This window comes from Phocoena phocoena, chromosome 14 (assembly GCF_963924675.1).
Source record: "Phocoena phocoena chromosome 14, mPhoPho1.1, whole genome shotgun sequence".
Taxonomy (NCBI): domain Eukaryota; kingdom Metazoa; phylum Chordata; class Mammalia; order Artiodactyla; family Phocoenidae; genus Phocoena; species Phocoena phocoena.
Genome location: NC_089232.1, coordinates 58,425,301 through 58,449,042, shown reverse-complemented (window position 1 = coordinate 58,449,042; position 23,742 = coordinate 58,425,301). Strand labels below are relative to the sequence as shown.

The 23,742-nt window shown below is 42.7% G+C and overlaps 1 protein-coding gene across 2 annotated transcripts in view; it reads right to left on the bottom strand.

The window, feature by feature from the left end:
• The window catches only part of MAP4K3 (mitogen-activated protein kinase kinase kinase kinase 3), a 188,631-nt gene extending 174,049 nt beyond the window's left edge, over window positions 1-14,582 (bottom strand). Inside the window, exon 1 of one of the 2 annotated variants that reach the window (XM_065891565.1) lies at window positions 14,475-14,582. In XM_065891565.1, coding sequence (XP_065747637.1) covers window positions 14,475-14,570 — 96 coding nt within the window. In that variant the 5' untranslated portion in view covers window positions 14,571-14,582. The remainder of the gene's footprint in view (window positions 1-14,474) is intronic. The other variant, XM_065891566.1, reaches the window with a different exon arrangement.
• Between the last annotated feature and the right edge of the window lie 9,160 nt (window positions 14,583-23,742).

The following is a 23,742-nucleotide window of genomic DNA, read 5'->3' as shown; positions in this document are numbered from 1 at the left end:
ATTGCTGTGCCTAAAACTTCCAAAACTATGTTGAATAACAGTGGGCAACCTTGTCTTGTTCTTGATCTTAGTGGAAATAGTTTCAGTTTTTCACCACTGAGGACAATGTTGGCTGTGGGTTTGTCATATATGGTCTTTATTATGTTGAGGAAAGGTCCCTCTATGCCTATTTTCTGCAGCTTTTTATCATAAATGGCTGTTGAATTTTGTTGAAAGCTTTCCGTGCATCTACTGAGATGATCATATGGTTTTTCTCCTTCAATTTCTTAATATGCTGTATCACGTTGATTGATCTGTATATATTGAAGAATCCTTGTATTCCTGGAATAAACCTCATTTGATCATGGTGTATGATCCTTTCAATGTGCTGTTGGATCCTCTTTGCTAGTATTTTGTTGAGGATTTTTGCATCTATGTTCATCAGTGATATTGGCCTGTAGTTTTCTTTCTTTGTGACATCTTTGTGTGGTTTTGGTATCAGGGTGATGGTGGCCTCGTAGAATGAGTTTGGGAGTGTTCCTCCCTCTGCTATATTTTGGAAGAGTTTGAGAAGGATAGGTGTTAGCTCTTCTCTAAATGTTTGATAAAATTCGCCTGTGAAGCCATCTGGTCCTGGGCTTTTGTTTGTTGGAAGATTTTTAATCACAGTTTCAATTTCAGTGCTTCTGATTGTTCTGTTCATATTTTCTATTTCTTCCTGGTTCAGTCTCGGCAGGTTGTGCATTTCTAAGAATTTGTCCATTTCTTCCAGGTTGTCCATTTTATTGGCATAGAGTTACCTGTAGTAATCTCTCAAATCCTTTGTATTTCTGCAGTGTCAGTTGTTACTTCTCCTTTTTCATTTCTAATTTTATTGATTTGAGTCTTCTCCCTTTTTTTCTTGGTGAGTCTGGCTAATGGTTTATCTATTTTGTTTATCTTCTCAAAGAACCAGCTTTTAGTTTTATTGATCTTTGTTATTGTTTCCTTCATTTCTTTTTCATTTATTTCTGATCTGATCTTTATGATTTCTTTCCTTCTGCTAACTTTGGGGTTTTTTTGTTCTTCTTTCTCTAATTGCTTTAGGTGCAAGGTTAGGTTGTTTATTCGAGATGTTTCCTGTTTCTTAAGGTAGTATTGTATTGCTATAAACTTTCCTCTTAAAACTGCTTTTGCTGCATCCCATAGGTTTTGGGTCGTTGTGTCTCCATTGTCATTTGTTTCTAGGTAGTTTCTGATTTCCTCTATGATTTCTTCAGTGATCACTTCGTTATTAAATAGTGTATTGTTTAGCCTCCATGTGTTTGTATTTTTTACAGATCTTTTCCTGTAATTGATATCTAGTCTCATAGCGTTGTGGTCAGAAAAGATACTTGATACAATTTCAATTTTCTTAAATTTACCAAGGCTTGATTTGTGACCCAAGATATAATCTATCCTGGAGAATGTTCCACGCGCACTGGAGAAAAATGTGTATTCTGTTGTTTTTGGATGGGATGTCCTATAAATATCAATTAAGTCCATCTTGTTTAATGTATCATTTAAAGCTTGTGTTTCCTTATTTTCATTTTGGATGACCTGTCCATTGGTGAAAGTGGGGTGTTAAAGTCCCCTACTATGATTGTGTTACTGTTGATTTCCCCTTTTATTGCTGTTACTATTTGCCTTATGTATTGAGGTGCTCCTATGTTGGGTGCATAAATATTTACAATTGTTATATCTTCTTCTTAGATTGATCCCTTGATCATTATGTAGTGTCCTTCTTTGTCTCTTCTAATAGTCTTTATTTTAAACTCTACTTTGTCTGATATGAGAATTGCTATTCCAGCTTTCTTTTGATTTCCATTTCTATGGAATATCTTTTTCCATCCCCTCACTTTCAGTCTGTATGTTTCCCTAGGTCTGAAGTGGGTCTCTTGTAGATAGCATATATATGGGTCTTGTGTCTGTGTCCATTCAGCCAGTCTGTGTCTTTGGTGGGTGCATTTAATCCATTTACATTTAAGGTAATTATTGATATGTATGTTCCTATTCCCATTTTCTTAATTGTTTTGGGTTTGTTATTGTAGGTCTTTTCCTTCTCTTGTGTTTCTTGCCTAGAGAAGTTCCTTTAGCATTTGTTGTAAAGCTGGTTTGGTGGTGCTGAACTCTCTCAGCCTTTGCTTGTCGGTAAAGGTTTTAATTTCTCCATCAAATCTGAATGAGATCCTTGCTGGGTAGAGTAATCTTGGTTGTAGGTTGTTCTCCTTCATCACTTTAAATATGTCCTGCCACTCCCTTATGGCTTGCAGAGTTTCTGCTGAAATATCAGCTGTTAACCTTATGGGGATTCCCTTGTATGTTATTTGTTGTTTTTCCCTTGCTGCTTTTTTTTTTTTTTTTGCAGTATGTGGGCTTCTCACTGTTGTGGCCTCTCCCATTGTGGAGCACAGGCTCCGGATGCACAGGCTCAGCGGCCATGGCTCACGGGCCCAGCCGCTCCGCGGCATGTGGGATCTTCCTGGACCAGGGCATGAACCTGCATCCTCTGCATCGGCGGGCAGACTCTCAACCACTGCACCACCAGGGAAACCCTCCCTTGATGCTTTTCATATGTTTCCTTTGTATTTAATTTTTGATAGTTTAATATGTGTCTTGGCATGTTTCTTCTTGGATTTATCCTGTATGGGGCTCTCTGTGCTCACTGGACTTGATTAATTCCTTTCCCATATTAGGGAAGTTTTCAACTATAATCTCTTCAAATATTTTCTCAGTCCCTTTCTGTTTCTCTTCTTCTTCTGGGACCCCTAAAATTCGAATGTTGGTGCGTTTAATGTTGACCTAGAGGTCTCCGAGACTGTCCTCAGTTCTTTTCATTCTTTTTTCTTTATTCTGCTCTGCAGTAGGTATTTCCACTATTTTATCTTCCAGGTCACTTATCCATTCTTCTGCCTCAGTTATTCTGCTATTGATCCCTTCTAGAGTATTTTGGGGGTATTTTGTTTGTTTGTGTGTTTGCTTTTGCGCGGGCCTCTCACTGCTGTGGCCTCTCCTGTCGCGGAGCACAGGCTCCGGACGCGCAGGCTCAGCAGCCATGGCTCACAGGCCCAGCCGCTCCGCGGCATGTGGGATCTTCCTGGACCGGGACACGAACCCCCGTCCCCTGCATCAGCAGGCAGACTCTTAACCACTGCGCCACCAGGGAAGCTCAAGAGTATTTTTAATTTCATTTATTGTGTTGTTCATCATTGTTTGTTTCCTCTTTAGTTCTTCTAGGTCCTTTTTAAATGTTTCTTGCATTTTCTCTATTCTATTTCCAAGATTTTGGATCATCTTTACTATCATTACTCTGAATTCTTTTTCAGGTAGACTGCCTATTTCCTCTTCATTTGTTACGTCTGGTGGGTTTTTATCTTGCTCCTTCATCTGCTGTGTGTTTTTCTGTCTTCTTGTTTTGCTTATCTTACTGTGTTTGGGGTGTCCTTTTCGCAGGCAGCACGTTCGTAGTTCCCGTTGTTTTTGGTGTCTGTCCCCAGTGGCTAAGGTTGGTTCAGTGGGTTGTGTAGGCTTCCTGGTGGAGGGGACTAGTGCCTGTGTTCTGGTGGATGAGGCTGGATCTTGTCTTTCTGGTGGGCAGGTACACGTCTGGTGGTGTTTTTTGGGGTGTCTGTGGACTTACTATGATTTTAGGCAGCCTCTCTGCTAATGAATGGGGCTGTGTTCCTGTCTTGCTAGTTATTTGGCATAGGGTGTCCAGCACTGTAGCTTGCTGGTCGCTGAGTGGAGCTTGGTCTTGTTGTTGAGATGGAGAGCTCTGGGAGATATTTGCTGTTTGATATTACATGGAGCTGGGAAGTCTCTTGTGGACCAGTGTCCTGAAGTTGTCTCTCCCACCTCAGAGGCACAGCCCTGATGCCTGGATGGAGCACCAAGAGCCTTTCATTCACACGGCTCAGAATAAAATGGAGAAAAAAAAAGAAAGCAAGAAAGAAAAAGAAAGAAAGAAAGGATAAAATAAAATAAAGTAAGATAAAATAAAATAAAGTTATTGAAATAAAAAATAATTATTAAGAAAAAAAATTTGAAAGAAAAAAACGGACGGACAGAACCCTAGGACAAATGGTGAAAGCAAAGCTATACAGACAAAATCTCACACAGAAGCATACACATACTCACAAAGAGAGGAAAAGGGGAAAAAATAATATACCTTGCTCCCAGGGTTCCCCTCCTCAATTTGGGATGATTCGTTGTCTATTCAGGTATTCCACAGATGCAGGGTACATCAAGTTGATTGTGGAGCTTTAATCTGCTGCTTCTGAGGCTGCTGGGAGCTATTTCCCTTTCTCTTCTTTGTTCACACAGTTTCCAGGGTTCAGCTTTGGATTTGGCCCCGCCTCTGTGTGTTGGTCGCCAGAGGGCGTCTGTTCTTTGCTCAGACAGGACAGGGTTAAAGGAGCAGCTGATTTGGCGGCTCTGGCTCACTCAGGCCGGGGGGAGGGAGGGGTACAGATGCGGGGCGAGCCTGCGGCTTCAGAGGCTGTCGTGACGTTGCACCAGCCTGAATGCATGCCGTGCATTCTCCCGGGGAAGTTGTCCCTGGATCACGGGACCCTGGCAATGGCAGGCTGCACAGGCTCCCGGGAGGGGAGGTGTGGACAGTGACCTGTGCTTACACAGAGGCTTCTTGGTGGCGGCAGCAGCAGCCTTAGCGTCTCATGCCCGTCTCTGGGGTCCGCGCTGATAGCTGCGGCTCACGCCCGTCTCTGGAGCTCCTTTAAGCAGTACTCTTAATCCCCTCTCCTCGTGCCCCAGGAAACAAAGAGGCAAGAAAAAGTCTCTTGCCTGTTCGACAGCTCCAGACTTTTTCCCAGACTCCCTCCCGGCTAGCCGTGGCGCACTAGCCCCCTTCAGGCTGTGTTCATGCCGCCAACCCCAGTCCTCTCCCTGCGCTCCGACCGAAGCCTGAGCCTCAACTCCCCGCTCCCACCTGCCCCAGCGGGTGAGCAGACAAGACTCTCGGGCTGGTGAGTGCTGGTCGGCACCAATCCTCTGTGCGGGAATCTCTCCACTTTGCCCTCCGCACCCCTGTTGCTGTGCTCTCCTCCGTGGCTCCGAAGCTTCTCCCCCGCCACTCCATCTCTCCCCCAGTGAAGGGGCTTCCTAGTGTGTGGAAACCTTTCCTCCTTCACAGCTCCCTCCCACTGGTGCAGGTCCTGTCCCTATTCTTTTGTCTCTGTTTTTCCTTTTTTCTTTTGCCCTACCCAGGTACGTGGGGAGTTTCTTGCTTTTCGGTAGGTCTGAGGTCTTCTGCCAGCGTTCAATGGGTGTTCTATAGGAACAGTTCCACGTGTAGATGTATTTCTGATGTATCTGTGGGGAGGAAGGTGATCTTCACATCTTACTCTTTGGCCATCTTCTCTCTTTTACTCTTCCGCCATCTTCTCTCTGCAACTAACTTTTTTTTTTTTTTTTGTAGTACACGGGTCTCTCACTGTTGTGGCCCCTCCCATTGCAGAGCACAGGCTCCAGATGTGCAGGCTCAGCAGCCATGGCTCACGGGCCTAGCCACTCCGTGGCATGTGGGACCTTCCCGGACCGAGGCACGAACCCGTGTCCCCTGCATCGGCAGGCGGACTCTCAACCACTGTGCCACCAGGGAAGCCCTGCAACTAACTTTTAATTGTCAAGTTGTGGAGATGTAGAAGAGGAAAATACCCACAATTACCTGAAAAGGCTATTAAAATATTCTCCTTTTCCAAATAAATACATGTGAGATACCAGATTTTCTTCACATGTCAACCGAAACAAAATATCCCAATAGGATGAATGAAGAAACACATCTGAGAAACAGCTGTCTTCTATTTAACCAAATGTTAAAGACATTTGCAAAATGTACAACAATCCCACTCCCTTCATTCAATTTTTGTTTGGAAAATAGTTATTTTTCATGAAAATGTCATTTATGTTAACATGTAATAGGTTAATTTTTCTTGTTAATAAATTAATATTTTAAAAAATTTCTCAGGTATAATTGCTAATATAGTCAATAGCAATAGATATAATTAACATAAACAACTTTGGTGTTCTCAATAATTTTTAAGAGTACAAAAGGATTCTGAAACAGACTCTATTTTACAGATATTTCTGTCCCTCCTCTCTGATCCATTCTCATTACGATTGCCAGAATAATCCTGGGCACTTTCAACATTATTACTTCTTGCACAAAAGCCTTAGTGTTCCCAACATCCTGTCACTTCCTATCTATACAATTTTACCTGGCTTTCAAGAACTTTATAAATTGGCCCTGCCTTATCTAGCAAATTTTACTTCTCTATGCTCCCCAACACAAGTCTCCATGTTACTTAATCCTCCCTTTCAGTCTCTAACCCTTTACTCCTGTGGTTAAATGCTCACCTGGAAAGCACCCCCAGCCCCTATTCCCTCCTCTGCTTTCCTCCTCTCTCTCTGCCTCCTCCAATCTAAACTTTCTCATCGTAAGGGCCCAGAGAGCAAAAAGGACAATGCCTTGAATTTGAATGTCAGGCTTAAACTACCAATGGAGTATAAGCTTTAAAAATTTTGAATCACTATATTGTATACCTGTAACTTACATAATATTGTACAGAAACTATACTTCAATTTTAAAAAAAAAAAGGTGTGTACTTTAGTTTATAGGCAATGAAGAGAAGATTCTTTGAGCAGAAGGTGGATGATTTATACAGAAAGAATGTTCTTACCATCTCAAGTTTCTAAGAAGAGTTTAAACAAACTAAATAAATGTCTTCTTTGGACATACCTAAATTTACGGTCAAATCTAAGATTTTTCCAGTAGACTTTAAGGACTAAGGGAGGTGATACACTGTCACATTAGGAATCCAAACCTAAAATCTCAGGTCAAGGCAACTGGAACTCTGAAACATGGCATCTTCCAGAACCAAAAACACTGTAAAAAACAGAAGTGGAAAACAAACATGATTTCACCTCTCAAATCTAAGGCCTTTTGGTATTGGTGAACAAAGTCCTCTTCCTGATTAGAAGTCCAATTTAATCATATTTTCCAAAAACAAAAACCAGTATGTAATAGCTATATATATTCACTAGTCACTAAATGTCTTTACTTTAAAATGACAGAGTATTCTCATATGCGTGTAAGTTATGAACATTGCTTATTATGCAAAAGATACATTAAACCTACTGATTTAGCTTAGGCCTAATAATAAACCACAATGTTTAATTCATTCTATACCCACTATGGCCAGAGATCTAGGTCAAGCCCAATGTCATCTCCACTTTAAAACCTGCTATGATTTCTCCCAACCAGAAATAATGATCTCCTTCCTCTAAACTTAGGTAGTAGCACATGGTTTGTTCCTCTCATGCCAGTTCATTCATTTATTCCACAAATATTTACTGAGAGTCTAAATATGTGTTAGGCACTTTTCTATGTTCTGGGGATACAGCCATGAACAAAACAAAACCACCAGCTTCCCGGACTTACACTCTAGTGGGAAAAGAAAGGCAATAAACAAATAAATGTAAGGTGATACATGCCACAGTGAAAATTAGGGAGAGTAAGAGGCAAAGCTGAATTTTCTATAAAGCTAATAAAACTTACAGTTCAGGCCTCCTCACTTCCCCGGGGCCTCTATGAGTGCTGAAAGTTACTGGGACACGTAGAATGTTTCTGGTGGGGAAGAGAAGCCCAGTGGAAGCACTACATGATAGCATTTTTGATCAAATGCCTAAAGAGGCCTCAGAAGAAAGGGACCTGACTCTAAGGTTACAGCATTTTGTTGGGACATCTTTTCTAACTCCAAATAATTATTCACTTTCACACCAAACTTTTTATTCTAATTTATTTGTTTTCTCAATGAGGGTACCCAAATTACTGTATAAAGTTCAGGGCCTACAAAATCTGGATCCATCCCTGGTAAAGACAGAAGTGGGGAGGAGCTGTTTTTTATAGGATGATAAGGAACAGGCACATTAAAAGGTGACATTTGAGCTGAGACCTGAGGGAAATGAAGAAACAAACCATACAGATATTGGGGGGGCGGGGTTATGAGCACAGACAGCAAGTGTAAAACCACTGAGGCAGCAGCACGAGGAGCAGAGTAGGTTAGGAAGACAGGAGCAGGAGAAATACATAATAATAAACAGTATTACCGACAATTAACAATTACTGAGTATTATGTGACAGGCACTGTCCCAAGTACTTTTTAAAAAATATTTATTTATTTATTTTGGCTGTGCCAGGTCTTAGTTGTGGCACGTGGGCTTCTTAGTTGCAGCATGCAGACTCTTAGTTGCAGCACGCGTGCAGGATGTAGTTCTCTGACCAGGGATCAAACCCAAGCCCGCTGCATTGGTAGTGCAGAGTCTTACCCACTGGACGTCCCCCAAGTACTTTTCTAAGCATCTCCATTTTACAACTGAGGAAACGGAGGCACAGAGAGAAGGATTAGGTAATTGGCTAGTGGGTGGTGAAACTAGGCAGTCTGCCTCCAGAACCTGCTCTTAAAATCACACTGCTGAATATATACTACCAAATGTAAAATAGATAGCTACTGGGAAGCAGCCGCATAGCACAGGGAGATCAGCTCCGTGCTCTGTGACCACCTTAGAGCGGTGGGATAGGGAGGGTGAGAGGGAGACTCAAGAGGGAGGAGATATGGGGATATATGTATATGTATACGTGATTTACTTTGTTATAAAGCAGAAACTAACACACCACTGTAAAGCAATTATACTGCAATAAAGATGTTAAAAAAAAATCACTGTGCTGTACTATAGAGAAGTCGGTTGTCTAGATTATGGAGTGTCAAGACAATCTCTCAGCCAGTAAGAGATTTAATGTGCTAGAAAAGAGGAAATCAACACAGTTTTGATCTCAAACTATGATAGCTAAAAGTAGGTTTACAATTTATGTCCCTGTAAATAAAGTACCAAGTCTTGTCATTTTTCCTACTCCACGCACAGTCCCTAGGACCTTTCCTTTCATATTACAGCTATTCAGTGTAGGATGAATGTTAAACGGACTCTCATGAGAGAATGACTAACTACTCACTCTCAATACAAAATAATTAGATGTTGTTTCACAAGTAAATATACATACAAATCAAATCTTGGAGGTAAGTACCTCCTTTAGGGAATCAGATCCATATCAAAGTCAGGTAAGCTGTTTGTATCTATAGAAATTATCCCACAATCTGTTCCACTGTCATTTTCCACCTAAAATAACTACTGATACGAGAAAACTCTACCTTAATTTACCTTAAATACTCAATCATTCTGAAGTTAGGACCACTTCCTCTGGTCCCTCTAGACTTTGTCCTCCATGAAAGTAAATATGGGCATAATCCGGATACACATGTTTTATTTTCCTTCAGCTGTTCTTTTCTAAATGCTTAAGGTCTTCATGTCCCTCATAGGAGGTGAGGTTTCAGAACTGAGTTTTCCAGAAAAGTTCTTATAAATCCTGACTATAATGAAAGAATTAGTGTTTGATTATATTAATCGGAATACCATGAGACATGCAGAGTTACAAACAAGTCAACACATAATTCACTAAATACTTGAACATACCAATTAATTTCCTGATTTCACTGTCCAACCTTCAATTTTTCTCCTGTCAGCTTTCAGAGTCTCTCTACATAGATCACCATGTGAGTGCTACCTTGGAGCTTAGCCACATTACAGCCTCTGCTTCAGAGGGAATGGCTTCCAAACACACATAGAAAAAATCAATATCAACATTTCCAAAGCATGTTCTGCAAGACACCAGTTCTAAGGACAAGCAATCGGTATTACAGAGAAGAATCCCATCATCAAGTAACTTTGGAGTTTGCTGGGTTAAGCAGTTTACCAGGTTTCTTTACCATAGGACTTCTCGGTCTCTGATACACTCATAGTACTGCTTTCCCTGGAGCATCCTGGCCACAGTTTTTTGTTTGCTTGTTTGGCTGCATCCCACAGCATGCAGGATCTTCTTAGTTCCCCGACCAGGGATCGAACCCGTGCCCCCGGCAGTGGAAGTGCAGAGTTCTAACCACTGGACTGCCGGGGAAGCCCCCTGGTCACAGTTTGGAAAATGCTTATGAAGTCCAGTCTGGAAGTAAAAGATGATTCCAAGGCTTCAAGCCTTAACAAACTGACACTACTGGGGCTTTTGACCTTGTCTCCATTTGTCAGCTGGAGATAATGGGCTAGAACTCAGAGGGCACAAGCTGGAGGCATCTGGGAGTCATTCACAGGGACAAAGCTAACACCACAAGACCAGATGAGATACTCCCTGAGAAACACATGAAGACCAGTATTTCAAAACAACCCTGCCTTACCCTACCTCTAGCTTTAGTATCGTCTCTCTAGCAATAAATCTAGAAAAACATCCGTAAATGAAGACTCTAAGGGTAGGAATAATACAAATTAAACTGGAAAACTGCCTGAGAAAAAAAGAGCATAATGCATGTGAAAATCATACTAATGTTGATAAATGTTGATAATGTGATATGGTATACAAAGACCTAACTTCTCCAAGCTTCTCCAAGTAATCGCTTTCAAGTGACACACCTATAGATCATTCATTCTCTTCTTTTTTGGGATCATGGAACTCTTTGAGAATGTAATGAATACCAAAAGCCATCTCTCCAGAAAAACACACACACATACAACACTAAGCCTATAAATTTCCAAGGGTTTCGTGGGCCCCCTGCGGCTCAACCAGAGCCCTTTCTAGCTGTCAACTCCCAAGTCCCTGAGTAACTCCTGCTACAGATACTTCATCTGACAGACAAAGCCCAGAGTTACAGCACATTTAAAAGTATGTAATCCTTTTCTTTTTAAACTATATTTTCATGTACTTTAAGACAGTGCAGAGGAAATGTATATTTGCATTTTTTTGGCCTCAAAAAAATTAAAACGTATTTGTTGAGTGAAACAAGTCAACACCATAAACAGAAGGGCATATGATGGTAATAATATCTTCACGACAAAACAGCTCTGAGAGGCTAAGTGATTTTATAAGGCCAAAGAGCTAATAAATTCTAGATCTTCCACATCCTAGCTCAGTACTTTTTAACTAAACCATGCCACCTTAAATATAATAAGCATATTATTACACTGCATAGGATATAGTTTTCAAAATAAAAATCCCTTAAAACACCAACCTTCTAAGAATGACTGTAAATAATTAGGCCTCTAACTTACTTACTTAATTGGATCATTCCATTTTTAGCACCTAAATACTGACAAATTAAGGAGCAAATTATATATACCGGCTTTTGAAAAAAATTCTTTAAGGCACTACTCTCTAATCAACACCATTTGTAAAAATAATGAAAATCGAAAACAGCAAAATACAAAAAAATCTGTTATCTTTATAGCATGAATATGACTATATACAGACAAAAATACAAATAGTTTAAGCTTTGGGTCATTCAGCAAACGGGATATGATGCCAAAAACCACACAGAGTTTCTCTGCTTTGGGCCCCTGATATTAGAAGGGTCTGGCAGGCAGGGATCAAGTATCTATTATCTGATGTCCACTTGGCAGACTCTACAAAAACAGTGAGGCCTGGCTGCACAGCAGGAGTTAGGTATTCTAACTACTACCTAAAGATCCACTCTAACTCGGAGTGTGGCTGCAACTAACATGCTAAACTAAGTGCATACCTCCGTTTCTCCACTGGAAATTTGATAATACATTATCTGCCCATATGCTGGTTAAGGACACAGTAGCTAGAGCAAACTGGTTCACATTTTGGCTTTGCCACCTACGAACTTTGGCAAGTTACTGTAACTTCCCTGTGCCTTAGTTTCTTCTGATGCAAAATGGAGTTAATAACAGCATCTCTTTCATTGGGCTATTGTAAGGATTGAGGTAATACATGGAGAAGTCTTTGAGCAGTGCCTGGCAAATAATAAGCACTCTATAAATGTTAGTTTCCATTATCATTATTTTAAACAGATGACAAGATTAATCAACTTATACCTGCACTGCACTTAGATGTCCTAAGGAAATTACAGGCCTTAACTTTTTTACGTTTTAATCATGTGGCTTAACTACCAGCTGTTTTTTCTAAATATAGTAAATACATGGCCAATTATTCTTGTAAAGAACTGAAAAAGAACTTACTGTCTACACTGCCACCTAAGCCTGACACATTAGCAAAGTTTCAGTTAACTTTTCATCTCAATATAACCAGACTCCCTTTTTAAAATATTTATTTATTTATTTATTATTATTATTCTGTGGCTGTGTTGGGTCTTCGTTGCTGTGCGCAGGCTTTCTCTAGTTGTGGTGAGCGGGGGCTACTCTTTGTTGTGGTGCACAGGCTTCGCATTGCGGTGGCTTCTCTTGTTGAGGAGCATGGGCTCTAGGCATGCGGGCTTCAGTAGTTGTGGCGCGCGGGCTCAGCAGTTGTGGCTCACGGGTTCTAGAGCGCAGGCTTAGTAGTTGTGGCACATGGGCTTAGGTGCTCCCCAGCATGTGGGATCTTCCCAGACCAGGGCTTGAACCTGTGTCCCCTGCATTGGCAGGTGGATTCTTAACCATTGTGCCATCAGGGAAGCCCTAACCAGACTCCCTTAACCAACTCTAAGCTACCTGGATTCACTCACTTCAACTTTCACAATCACTACAAATTCCAAGCACAATACCGTAATGGATATGCTTACAGTGGCCTCCTAACTGCTCTTTACCTCTGCCCCCCCATCTCCACTCCCCACACTGCAGTAGGTAAAGCTTGAAAGCTTGTACAAATCCAAGTCTAATTTCACTCTCCTACTTAAAACCCTGCAATGGTTCCTTATTGTCCTAAAGAGAAGTCCCATCTCCTTACAAGACCAAAGAGGCCTGCATGATCTAGGGTCATCCTCCCTCTCCAGCTACTGAGGCCACATAGGCCTTCTTTCAAATCCTCACCCTGTTCTTTGGGGCCTCCAAGCCTGCACAGATCATGCTTCCTCTATCTGGCGTAATTCCCTCTCCCCATTGCCTCTGACTCCCCAGCGGAGATGAAGTCCTCCTGTTATACGCTCTCCTAACCCTAATCTTAATCCTCTCCTCTCCTCTCCTCTCGGCAGCACGAAAGAAAACTCAATAAAATAACTATTTAAATGGTTGTTTAATGTTGTTCTTGTCCAAAAAATATAAACAAGTAAGACTTGGGAACATGTCTCTCTTTTAGCGCTACAACCCAAGTGCTTAGATAGATACACAGTACCTTATACACAGCAGGTGTGTCACAGAGGTGACAACATGTACACCTGTGTTGTCTATGGAGAAAAGTGGTGATATAACTGATGATGGAAAGCAAATCATCCACAAAACAAGACTAATGCAGAATACTGGCTGCCCTGTATTAAATATCTAAGTTACCATATGCATTACAAGTGAGGTAAAAGTAAAAACCTACTGCTTAGAGGTGGGCAAAATAAAGTTAAGACTTAACTTTCCAAAGTAAAGTTAAGTTTCTTTGTGCATCCTCAGGTGTTATGTGAAACAGGCGGAGTTCCACTTCAGTTACCAGTAAGAAGATACACAACCAAATCAAGACTGCTGCCACATTTGGCACAGGCCTGCTCTTCTTGGCAGTCTCTGTGAGGCCAAGAGTTGAGCTGGCCAGAGGAGCATGATTTATCTGCCACATTTAGAAGTGGTCCCTCTACAACAGGAATGCTATGCTACTAATGGGCTTTGAATTCTAACCTTGCCAAACCAGTACCTTTCCTAAATATTCAATTCACTTATATGTATATATATATTAAAAAGCTGAATCCTATGTGTCACTGACAAAAACAAGTTTAATAAGGCATCACGGTCCAATTCGAGTTGGAGAAAAAGTTGCTCTTTCGAAAGAAAAAAAGAAGAAGGGAGGGAAGGGAGGGAAAGAAAGAAAGAAAAGAAAGGGAGAAAGGGAGGAAGGGAGGAAGGAAGAAAGAAGTCATGCTAACCAGATCTCTTTTACAAAAGAAAGTCATTACTTGGAAAATTAAAAGAAACTGGTATGCGGATGCTAGGAGGCTTAAGGTTGAGGGGCTGTCGATGGACGCTGCCCAGTGAAATGACTATCGCCGGGCCTGGTGGGCAGCAGTTGCCAACCCACCGCGAACAATCCCAGGTCCGTGGAGAGCATGCAGGTTTGACATAAGCCAAACCCCTGCTGTCCGGCTCGTCGCACTGACCCTGCCAATGCAACAAACGCGCAGACCCTCTCCGCGCGGTGAGGAGCGGAGTTGCCGCCGCCGTTCAGCGCTTCCCGGGAAATGCGCGTCCGGGGGAGGCTCAGGTAAGGACCCGGGGGTCTCGGGATTAAACGTTTGGCCCTTTGTTCTCTGCACGGTCGCGGAGCCCTGGGCACCCGCCGCTCCTCCTCGCCCACCGCTCCCGGGCGCCAGCGTCTGCCGCCGACAGGCAGCGCGGACTCGGGCGCCCCGACTCGCCGGCGCCCCTCGCCCTCCCCGCGGCGGGTCAGCGCCCCACGGCCTCAGCGGCGCGCGGCCCCTCGCCCTCACCTTGTAGACGTCGCCGTAGGTGCCGCTGCCGATGCGCTGAATCAGCTCGAAGTCCTCCTGAGGGTTCCGGCGGGACAGATCGAAGCAGGGGTTCATGGCGGGCCCCGGGTGCCCCCAGCCTCCCTCCCGGGCAGGGGAGGGGGGGCGCTCAGGGGGCCACACGGAGAGTGGGAGCCGCGGCGGGCCCCCTGCTCCCCCGGCGGTCACAATCGCCCGGCTCCACGCTGCGGCCGCCGCCGCGGACGACGACGACCGGCCTAACCGTCCCCGCCCCCCGCAGCCCGCCGCGGCGCCGAACCCGGGTCACACCCACACGGAGCCGAGGACGCTCGCAGCCCCTCGCTCGGGGTGAAACTCCAACATGGCTTCCGCCTTCGCCGCTCCTCGCCCTCCCCTTACTCCGGCTCCTCCACCCTCCTCCCCTTTCCCGGCTCCCGCCCGACTGCGCAGCCGCGAGCCCGGAGGGAGCGCTCCCTGGCCCCGCGCGCGGCCCTCTCCGCGCGCGCTCCGGCTCCCCGCGCTTGCCTGGTGAGGCCCGGTTCCCGGGCCCTATTCGGCCAAAAGGGCCGCGGCTTCCCCGCGCGGGGGGCCCGCGCGCGACCGCCGCTGTGCCGTGCCAGAAAAGGCTCGCCTGCCCCCCGGGACCGCGGAGGGGGGGCAGGCAGAAAGGAGCTCCTATTCGCTTCTCATTTACCCAGCGACAAAGTCTGACGTCGCCGCATCAGGTCCCCATCCTAAGCAGGTAGTATAGTTTTAATTTGCAAGACGGCCCGTGTCCCGAAGTTTTTTTTTAGAAGCAACTATACATAGGACACAGTCGAGTCCCACAGACTTTCTGGGATTGCGGGGAAGGGGTTGTCGTCCTGAGGAAATCCCCTGAAAAAAGTGAGCTGTGCTTTCTGCGACCCCTGACACTCGGGCCCTTTGAGTTGACCTGACAGGGTGCAAAAAAGGACAGGTCAGGAGGGCGGCCAGGGAGGCGTGTGGAGTGGGTAGGCCGTGGGAAACTCTGGAGGAAAAACACGGCAAACGGCCGCCAGCCCTTCCGCGTGGAGGGCGTGGGAGGCAGCCAGAGGCCAGAACTAAAGCAGTGCTTGACCTTCACCAGAGGCGTCTGTATTATCAAAGACGGGGGAGGGGACCAGCAAGCTGTCTAGCAACCTTGCAAAGGAGAGGTGGGGTGGGGGTGAAGGGTGGAGCGTGGACGAGATCCATTCCCATACCTGAAATGTCAACCTGTGATGGTCCGCAAGCTCTACAGCTTAACTATCCAAAGCCCCACCCTGCTTCAGACCCAGATTGCAAGCCTTGTGGACACCAGCTTCAACTCTTATTATCTGTCCAGGAAAGCCTGTGGGTATGGAGGGCTAATTTTCTGTTTTCAATAAACTGCCCAGTAGGCATTTCCAAAAGCTTTAATCAAGTAGGTAGGTGATGGCCACTTCGGCAATACCGCTTTGGAGTTTTGCTTCAGAAGCTGTTTCCTAGTACCCTTAGGCACCACACCTTCTGACCGTTAATATTCCCTAAGGCCTCGTGGCTCCCCGAAAAACTAGGTCTTTATACTTATATAAAATAAGTATAATCAAATAATAGTCAAGCGAACTATTTACAGTTAACTGCCTCGTACATTTTTATCTTTTCCATCTCTTTGCCTACAGTAAGATTGCATGTTTACTAAATTCTCAAAGAAGTTGTTTGCCCTATCTGTTGACTAAAAGATGTTGGAAAATGACCATCTCTTCACCTATACAAGTAGACTTTCAATTATCTAGTTTTTAATTATTTTAAAGCATCAGTACTAGGAGCATATTACTTACACTGCTGCCCTATGAATGCTTATCATTGGGTTTCTTCTAGATGGATCAACCTTAAAAGACTCTGGTATCTTGAGAATTAAACTCCTGACTATAAATATTATTCCATGGCTAAGGACCCTGTTTTTTGCCTGTTTAAGGCACTTGCCCAGAGGCAAGCCTTCCTTCAGCCTGTCCACTTTTGGAGAATTGTTTGGCCTCCTTAAGCCAAACATGAGGATAATTAGCCCAGGGTTCAGATAAGCAGACCTAATAAACGATCTCAAATAGGAACTAGTTCTGCTCTCTTTTTCTGCCTTTTTAATGCTGGAAAGCCAAATTCTCAGGATTGAATGCTGCACAAGAACGTTCTAATGGTTTCACTGTTTTGTTTGCGAGGATTATCTTCTGTGCAGATAACTTTGCATTTGCATCACTAATAGACTTCTTTCAAAGGGAAAAGACATTTCAGTAGGGCTGAAACAGTCTTTAAAGTTTTGTTTGTTCCATTTTGGCAAGGCCAAGCTAGTCCTTTTGAAAAGACATGGATTTGCATGTAAGGGCCTGATTTGCCGTATGGGTTACAACATAAATAAAAGGGCTTTTGTAATCAACAAAGAATAAAATATTTTGCTGTTGGTAATACATACATACAGCCAAATCTGATGTCTTTTTTTCTATTGTAACACTCCTCAGCTTCACTAGAAGTAACACTAATGATCACACTTTCTTTGAATCAGAGAAATAACTTCCCTCTTCTATGATTAGAAGCATCCTTAGAAGTCCTAAACTGCTTCTACAGCATCTCTCCTGGATTTACTGCTGCTTGAATACCTTCAGTAAAAGGGAACTCACTGCTTCCGAAGTACCCTGGTTCAGTATAAGATAGTGCTAGTGAATAATCATAACAATAATAAAAAAATATCTAAAATTACCAAGTGCTTACAGGGTGCCAGGAACTGAGCCAAGTACTTTCCATGTATTATCTCATTTAATTCTCACAACAACTTGATGACATAGATATTATTATCTCCATTTTTTGAGGCACAGACATTTTAAGCTACTCAAGGTAATACAGAAAGCTGAAATTTGAATAGAGGTAGTAAGACACAAAGGCCAAGCTCTTAGCCACTAGTCTGTAGTTAAAGTATACTTTAAAAAATTTCTATTATGCTAAGCCAAAATCTGCCTCCCTGTTACTCAATTGGAGTCAGTGATTATTAGATTCTAGTGGTGTAGAGTACAAAGAAGAAAAACCAGGGTGCCTGACCTCAAGGAATTTGCAGTCTCATAAAACAGTGTAAGAAAAACAAAGGAGGGACCTAAATGTAGACAGGAAGATGTAGGAATGATGCTAAAGTAAAATTTGAAAACTATGTCAGAATTTGCCAGACAAACAGGGGAGGTGGTATACTCCAGGCTGACCACTTAGCCCCAGGTCCTTAAAGCATCCAGCCACATAAGCATCACACAGTAGGGAGCACGTAAGGCTAAGATGGACAGTAGCAGTTGCCACCATATCCAGACCACCTTTCTGTTAGCCCATCCTTCGTGCATCTGTGGCTTAAAAATTCCTTGGTCTTCACCCCAGCTTTCAGTTTCATCTTCAGGACCTCTTGTCTAATAACCCACTGGATCCACTTCTTTGGTTTATTGACCATATAGCCACCATTCACATTTTCAGTATACCACCAGCTCTGGGAAAGGAATACTGAGCCAGACTTCACTCAGAAAAAACTCATTACATCTGCCAGGGAAGGAGAATCAGACTCAGACATGTCTGTGAAACAATATGGCAGAAAGTTCCAGGAGGTTATATAACCTAGCCTAACACAGTTCTGAGCCTGGCTACCTGGGTTCAGATCTTGTCTCTGTCTCCTTACTGAACAACCTTGGGAAGTTATTTCAAACTGGGGCTATTATGAAGAGTCGAAAAGAAAATACCTGTAAAAGTCAGCGGTACCTGGCACCACAGTAATCCCACAAAGTATTAATTACTGTTATTTTGAGTACATTTTAGAATGTTTTAAAGGCTGACAGTTATGAGGATGGGGATGGAGATACGATTTAGGAAGCAAATGCAATAACATAAGAGACCTTGAATTAAGGCCAGGGAGGCCTAGGATGGAAAAAAGGGAAGGAAACTAGGAAATAATTGGATGGTGAGGAAGCGGACAGTGACATGGATGACAAGCAGGTTTCTGGCTCAGACAATTGGGAAGATCCCAAAAAGGTAATAGCATTTGCTATAATAAGAGGAACTGGGGTTATTTGGGGGAGAGTTATAACACTGGATCAAAATAGATGATTCTGTTTTGTATCTGTTAAATTAGAGGTGCTCAAATAGAAATGTGAAATAAGTGATGAATTTTACATTTATCACTAATAAAAATTAGGGTAGAAACTTAGAAAAAATTTTGGGGCTAATTTTTAAATTTGGAGAGCCATAGTTCAGAAATGTTTCTTGAACATCTGTTAGGTGCCAAACATATATTAGGTTCTGGCAATGCAGTAGGTCCCTGAACTCAAGTTGGGGCTACAGACAAGTTCTCATATAATTTCTTGACAGTGAGATAAGTACTGAGGTGCAGAGAAGCAAAGCAAGAAGAAGATACTAGATGCCACTTGGGCTAATAATTTGGTTCTTTTTCAACCTATATATATATTTTTAATTTCTTTAAATGAATTTCTTAATTTTTTTAAGATAGTAAATGGATATTTTTGAAAGCATGTACTCGACATTTATTTACAGATGAGGTGGAACCCTGCATGGGGAGTGGGTGGAGATGGAAGTCCTCAGGTGTCAGCTCTCAGCTTCCTCTCTGTTATTCTGAGCAATTCAGCTCTGCTTCCAGACTTGCATACGTCCTAGCACAGTGTTTCTCAGTGGAGGTTTCATTAGCATTTTGGGTAGTCCTTGCTTGCATGGGACTGTCCCCAAGCATTATAACATCCCTGCCCCGCCATCAGTACTGCTCCCAGCCATACTGACATCAACATTTCCATATGCCTAGGGTTGGGCTAGGGGGTGAAGGTAGTGACTAGATTGAAAATGTTTGCCTATCATGTCCCTTTGGAAAACTATCACCCACACCAAACTATTTATCATAGAATTCCTTTCTATTTAATATAGTATATTCCCTGAGAGAAGTCCTGATATATAAACATTGTCCCTTTTATTACATTTCCAATATTTAGCACCCAAGTGATATTTCACTGCCTTCTGTAGATGCACAACCAAGATTCCACCTGCCCTTTATTATGTAGTTTCCGGGATCACATAAGAGGGCAACGAATCTAGTCTTTGCAGGTTATGGAAGTCTTCGCAGAGGAAGGAAACTCTAAGCTGAGACTTAAAAGACAAGTTAGAGAATTAGCCAGGCAAGAAGGTATATTCCATACTGAGGGTAGAAAGTTTACATTCAAAGAAGTGAAAGTAGTTCTGTTTGGGGTGAATAACAGATGAGGCTAGAGTGGTAAACGGGGACCAGTACATTAAGGGGCATGTAAATTGTGTTAAATAATTTGGATTTTTGAGAACACAAGGGGGCTATTGATGGGTTAGCAGCACAGGAGTGGCATGATCTTACTTGTGCCTTAGAAACGTTCTGCTAGCTGCAGGTGGAGAATGAATTGAAGGCAGATGGCAAGACTGGAGACAAGATGGGAGAATATGTAATGCCGTATCGTCTAATGAGCAGTCATTGCTCTGAGCTCCTCAGTGGCCTCACTGAGCCTTTCTCAGAGCTGCTCTGCAGTCTGAGACTCGTCCCGCTTACTCCGTCATTCTTCTTCATCCTTCCAGGTATTTCCACAGACAAGTCTTTTGCACTTCGAATTCAATTTTACCATCTACAGAACTAGTACAATTAATATCAGTGAAGCAAAGAAGGAGGGAATTTTAAGAAGAGAATGAGCAAGTGTGTTAAATGCCAAAGAGAGACTGAGGAGGGAGATATAAAAGTATCATTAGGGCTTTCCTGGTGGCGCAGTGGTTGAGAGTCCGCCTGCCGATGCGGGGGACACGGGTTCGTGCCCCGGTCCCGGAGGATCCCACATGCCGCGGAGCGGCTGGGCCCGTGAGCCATGGCCGCTGGGCCTGCACGTCCGGAGCCTGTGCTCCACAACGGGAGAGGCCAAAACAGTGAGAGGCCCACATACTGAAAAAAAAAAAAGTATCATTATCTTTGTCATCACGGAGGTCAGTGCTGACCTAACTATTGATGTTCATAGTTCCTCTCCTGCTAGTGTGTGTCCTCTTAGTTATATCCTCCCAGATCCCCTTCAGCCTTTCTCATACATCATGATCTTCATACATTTCATCTGGACCCCCCTCATATGGACACATGTAATGTATTAATATCTTTTTAACTCTGGCACTAAGCATTGAGCTCAGTATTCCACATGTAGTCTTGTCAGTATTGACTACAGGAAGACTATAACTACCTATTATCTCAACACTGTATCGTAGCCCAAACTTTGATTCAGCTTTTTATAGTTGGCAACAAACTCAGGGCCACTGTGCTGCCCAACTCCAGGGGATCAGATTATAATCTATAATTATATAATCCTCAACTACAACTGGCCCCTGAGTCTCCATCAAGTAACATCTCCAAAAAACATATTTGCTCCCCTCTGAATCAGATCATCAGAGGTGTTCTTGAACCCCCATTGCCATAAAGTGCCAGGGACAAGAACCTGATCTCATAGATCCTACTGTAAAATTCCTGCTAACAGTTTATCAGATCAAATAGCATCTTCTCATCACCAAGCAGATAAAACACACCAACAAAACAGGGCATAGAGTACACCTACCCCGTGTTGCTATCAGGTGAGATCTTGCAAAGACAAACAAGTTAGATAAGAACCTTGTCTCTATAGACAAGAACCTCCTATCTTCTTGAGAAGCCAGAATTTCAAGGGGGTGCTCTTGGGCCTGCACTGTAGGGAATTGATATTTTTTTAGACCCAACTAATCCTTGATGGGTGTAGGCTCTGTGAAACATAGGCAAAATACTAAAGGATTGTAAAGAAGGGCAGGCTGAATACAGTCTGGGTGAGAGATCAAGAGATGCTGAGATAATCTACCGATAAAAATCCTAGTTATATTCACCTTTTATCCCCTGATAAGTCAGAGCACAGTGTTTCCCTGGTTCCCTTTCATATAACATCTAGCCTAAAATTCCCCTTAGGTGCCCTCAGTTAAAGGGTATTGCCCTGTCCTCTAGTTCCCAAATACAGAGTGAGGCCATGGTTGGGCCAGATTGGATCGAGTTGACCCAGAACAAATGCAGTTACATACACTGTGTTTCCAGGGTAGATTACTGCCCAGAGTGCTATCCTACTGGCCTGTTCTTTAGAAGCTTTATTCTAGTTGCTATTACTCCCTTAGGAGGAGTCCAGCCCCTGCCCTTGACAAAACCTCTAGGAAAGCAATCTGCTCATAGATCTAAAAAGTTCATCTCTTTGGAGAAAAAAAATCCGTGAATTTGGTTTAAACCTGGACTGGAGTTTTTCTTGATCAAAACAGACAAAACAAAAACAAAAATAACAACAGAAATAAAAGCCCAGTTAAGTAATTGAAATAACATGTACCAGGAGTTTTTCGTTATTCCTTACCCTCTGCTCATAGCTCAAGGCAGATATGAAGGTGACTCATTTCTTAAACTGACCCAGATCTCTGCCCCAGGAAATAGGTCATCCTGGGTCTGAGCTCATGGCAAAGCCCAACTGGATCAGGGCCTCTTCTTAGCATTAGAGCCAAAGCTTCAGTCTGGAATCTGATCATCCGGGTTACTTAAGATACTTTTTTTAAAAATTATGTTTAAATTAGGACTCATCTGGTAGTATAAACTTTCCCAGCTGAGTACCCGATGCCATCAGAAATAGTTTAAAGGTGTTGATGGAATAATTGTTCTCATTGTAAAAGGAATAAAAGGAAGGAAACTCATGAAAATTTCCCTGCTGCTTTGTATTTCATTTACAAATGGCTAAGCTCTTATATGAAATTTGTGAATAGTCCTTTTCAAGCATAAGTGTGGAGCTGTACAGGCATTCTCTCTCTGTCTCAACATCAATACCATTAAGTGGACATCAATATCTGAAAATGTTTGTATGAACTTTCAATACCTGAAAGTATAACACTCTTACACTGCTGATGCCAATATTTAGGGCTTACCTCTGATCTAAAGAGAGCCCTCTTTGGTCCTTCCAAATAAATCCAAAACACCATGTCTGCAGATCTGAGTTCAGTCTGGTTTTTGTTACGAGGTACAAGCCTCTTAATTTGTCTCTCTGGCCCCATTCTCTTCTTCTGATATACCACACTTGGCCAAGAAACATGCTTCTTAAAATGCCAATGATGGTAATATGGAAGTCTCGGGGGGAAGCTAAATCTGGAATGAATGTGAGCTCACTTTTAGGCATATTATGTTTGAGAAGATGAAAGGGCATTAAGGAGAAGCCATTGCAAAGATAGTGACAGATTTAGAAAGTGCAAGAGGAAATTAGATCATCACGTGTAAATTTAAGTCATACAAATAAAGACGGTAGAATAATGAGATCTCTAAGTGAGAGTCTGAGAGTGTAGAGCAATGGTGAGCAATTTTTTTTTTTTAATGAAGGCCACTTAAAAGGAATAGAAAATGTTTCTGGGCCTTGTTTTTTAAACATTTAAAGTGAAAATAATGTACCTTCCATAACAAGAATTTATGCTGTGGGATAATTTATTAAGATATGAATATGTATCCATTCTTCCCCAGGCAGTGTTTTCCAGCCTGTCTTTGCTTGATATATTTGTGATGTGGAATTTAAGGAAAGGACAGTGGAGACGTGATGGTGGGGAAGGAGGAAGACAAAGGGAATAATTTAGCCAGAAAGGAGCTAAATCAACCTTTCAGGTGTTGGAAGAAAGAGAGAAGGGAGAAAATAACCAAGAGCCCAATAAACTGGGTCCTAGAGAAAGAGTTTGTGTTTTAGGACTAGAGAGAATAGAATGGAACTCAAGCGTGGCTCTGTAACGATGAATGGGTTCCTCATAGGTGCTCCTTGGCAGCTGCAAGTAAGGATTGGAATACCTTTTTAAGATTGCAATGTATCTTTATATGTGATCCTGAGCAGAGTCTGAGGTAGGTGGGATCCCAGGATTAATTAAGGTTAAAAGAAGAATGCCAATGAGAAATTTGCCAATACTTTCGAGCTGCTAAAATATTATCTGGTTATATGTAAGAAGTCACGACACAGAAGCAGCTTTCAAATCTTTTATAACTTAATTTGCATTACTTTTTAGCATTTATAAATATTTTCATATTTATGTCTCATTTTATCTTTGGAAAGACTCCTTCATTTATTATCGTCCTTAGTTTACAGATGGGGAAATTGAAGCTTAGAGGAGTGAAAATCAGAAACAGATCAGGGTTTATAATTAGTTTCAGTCAGTTGAACATCTACTGAGCTTTGATTACTGAGTTTCA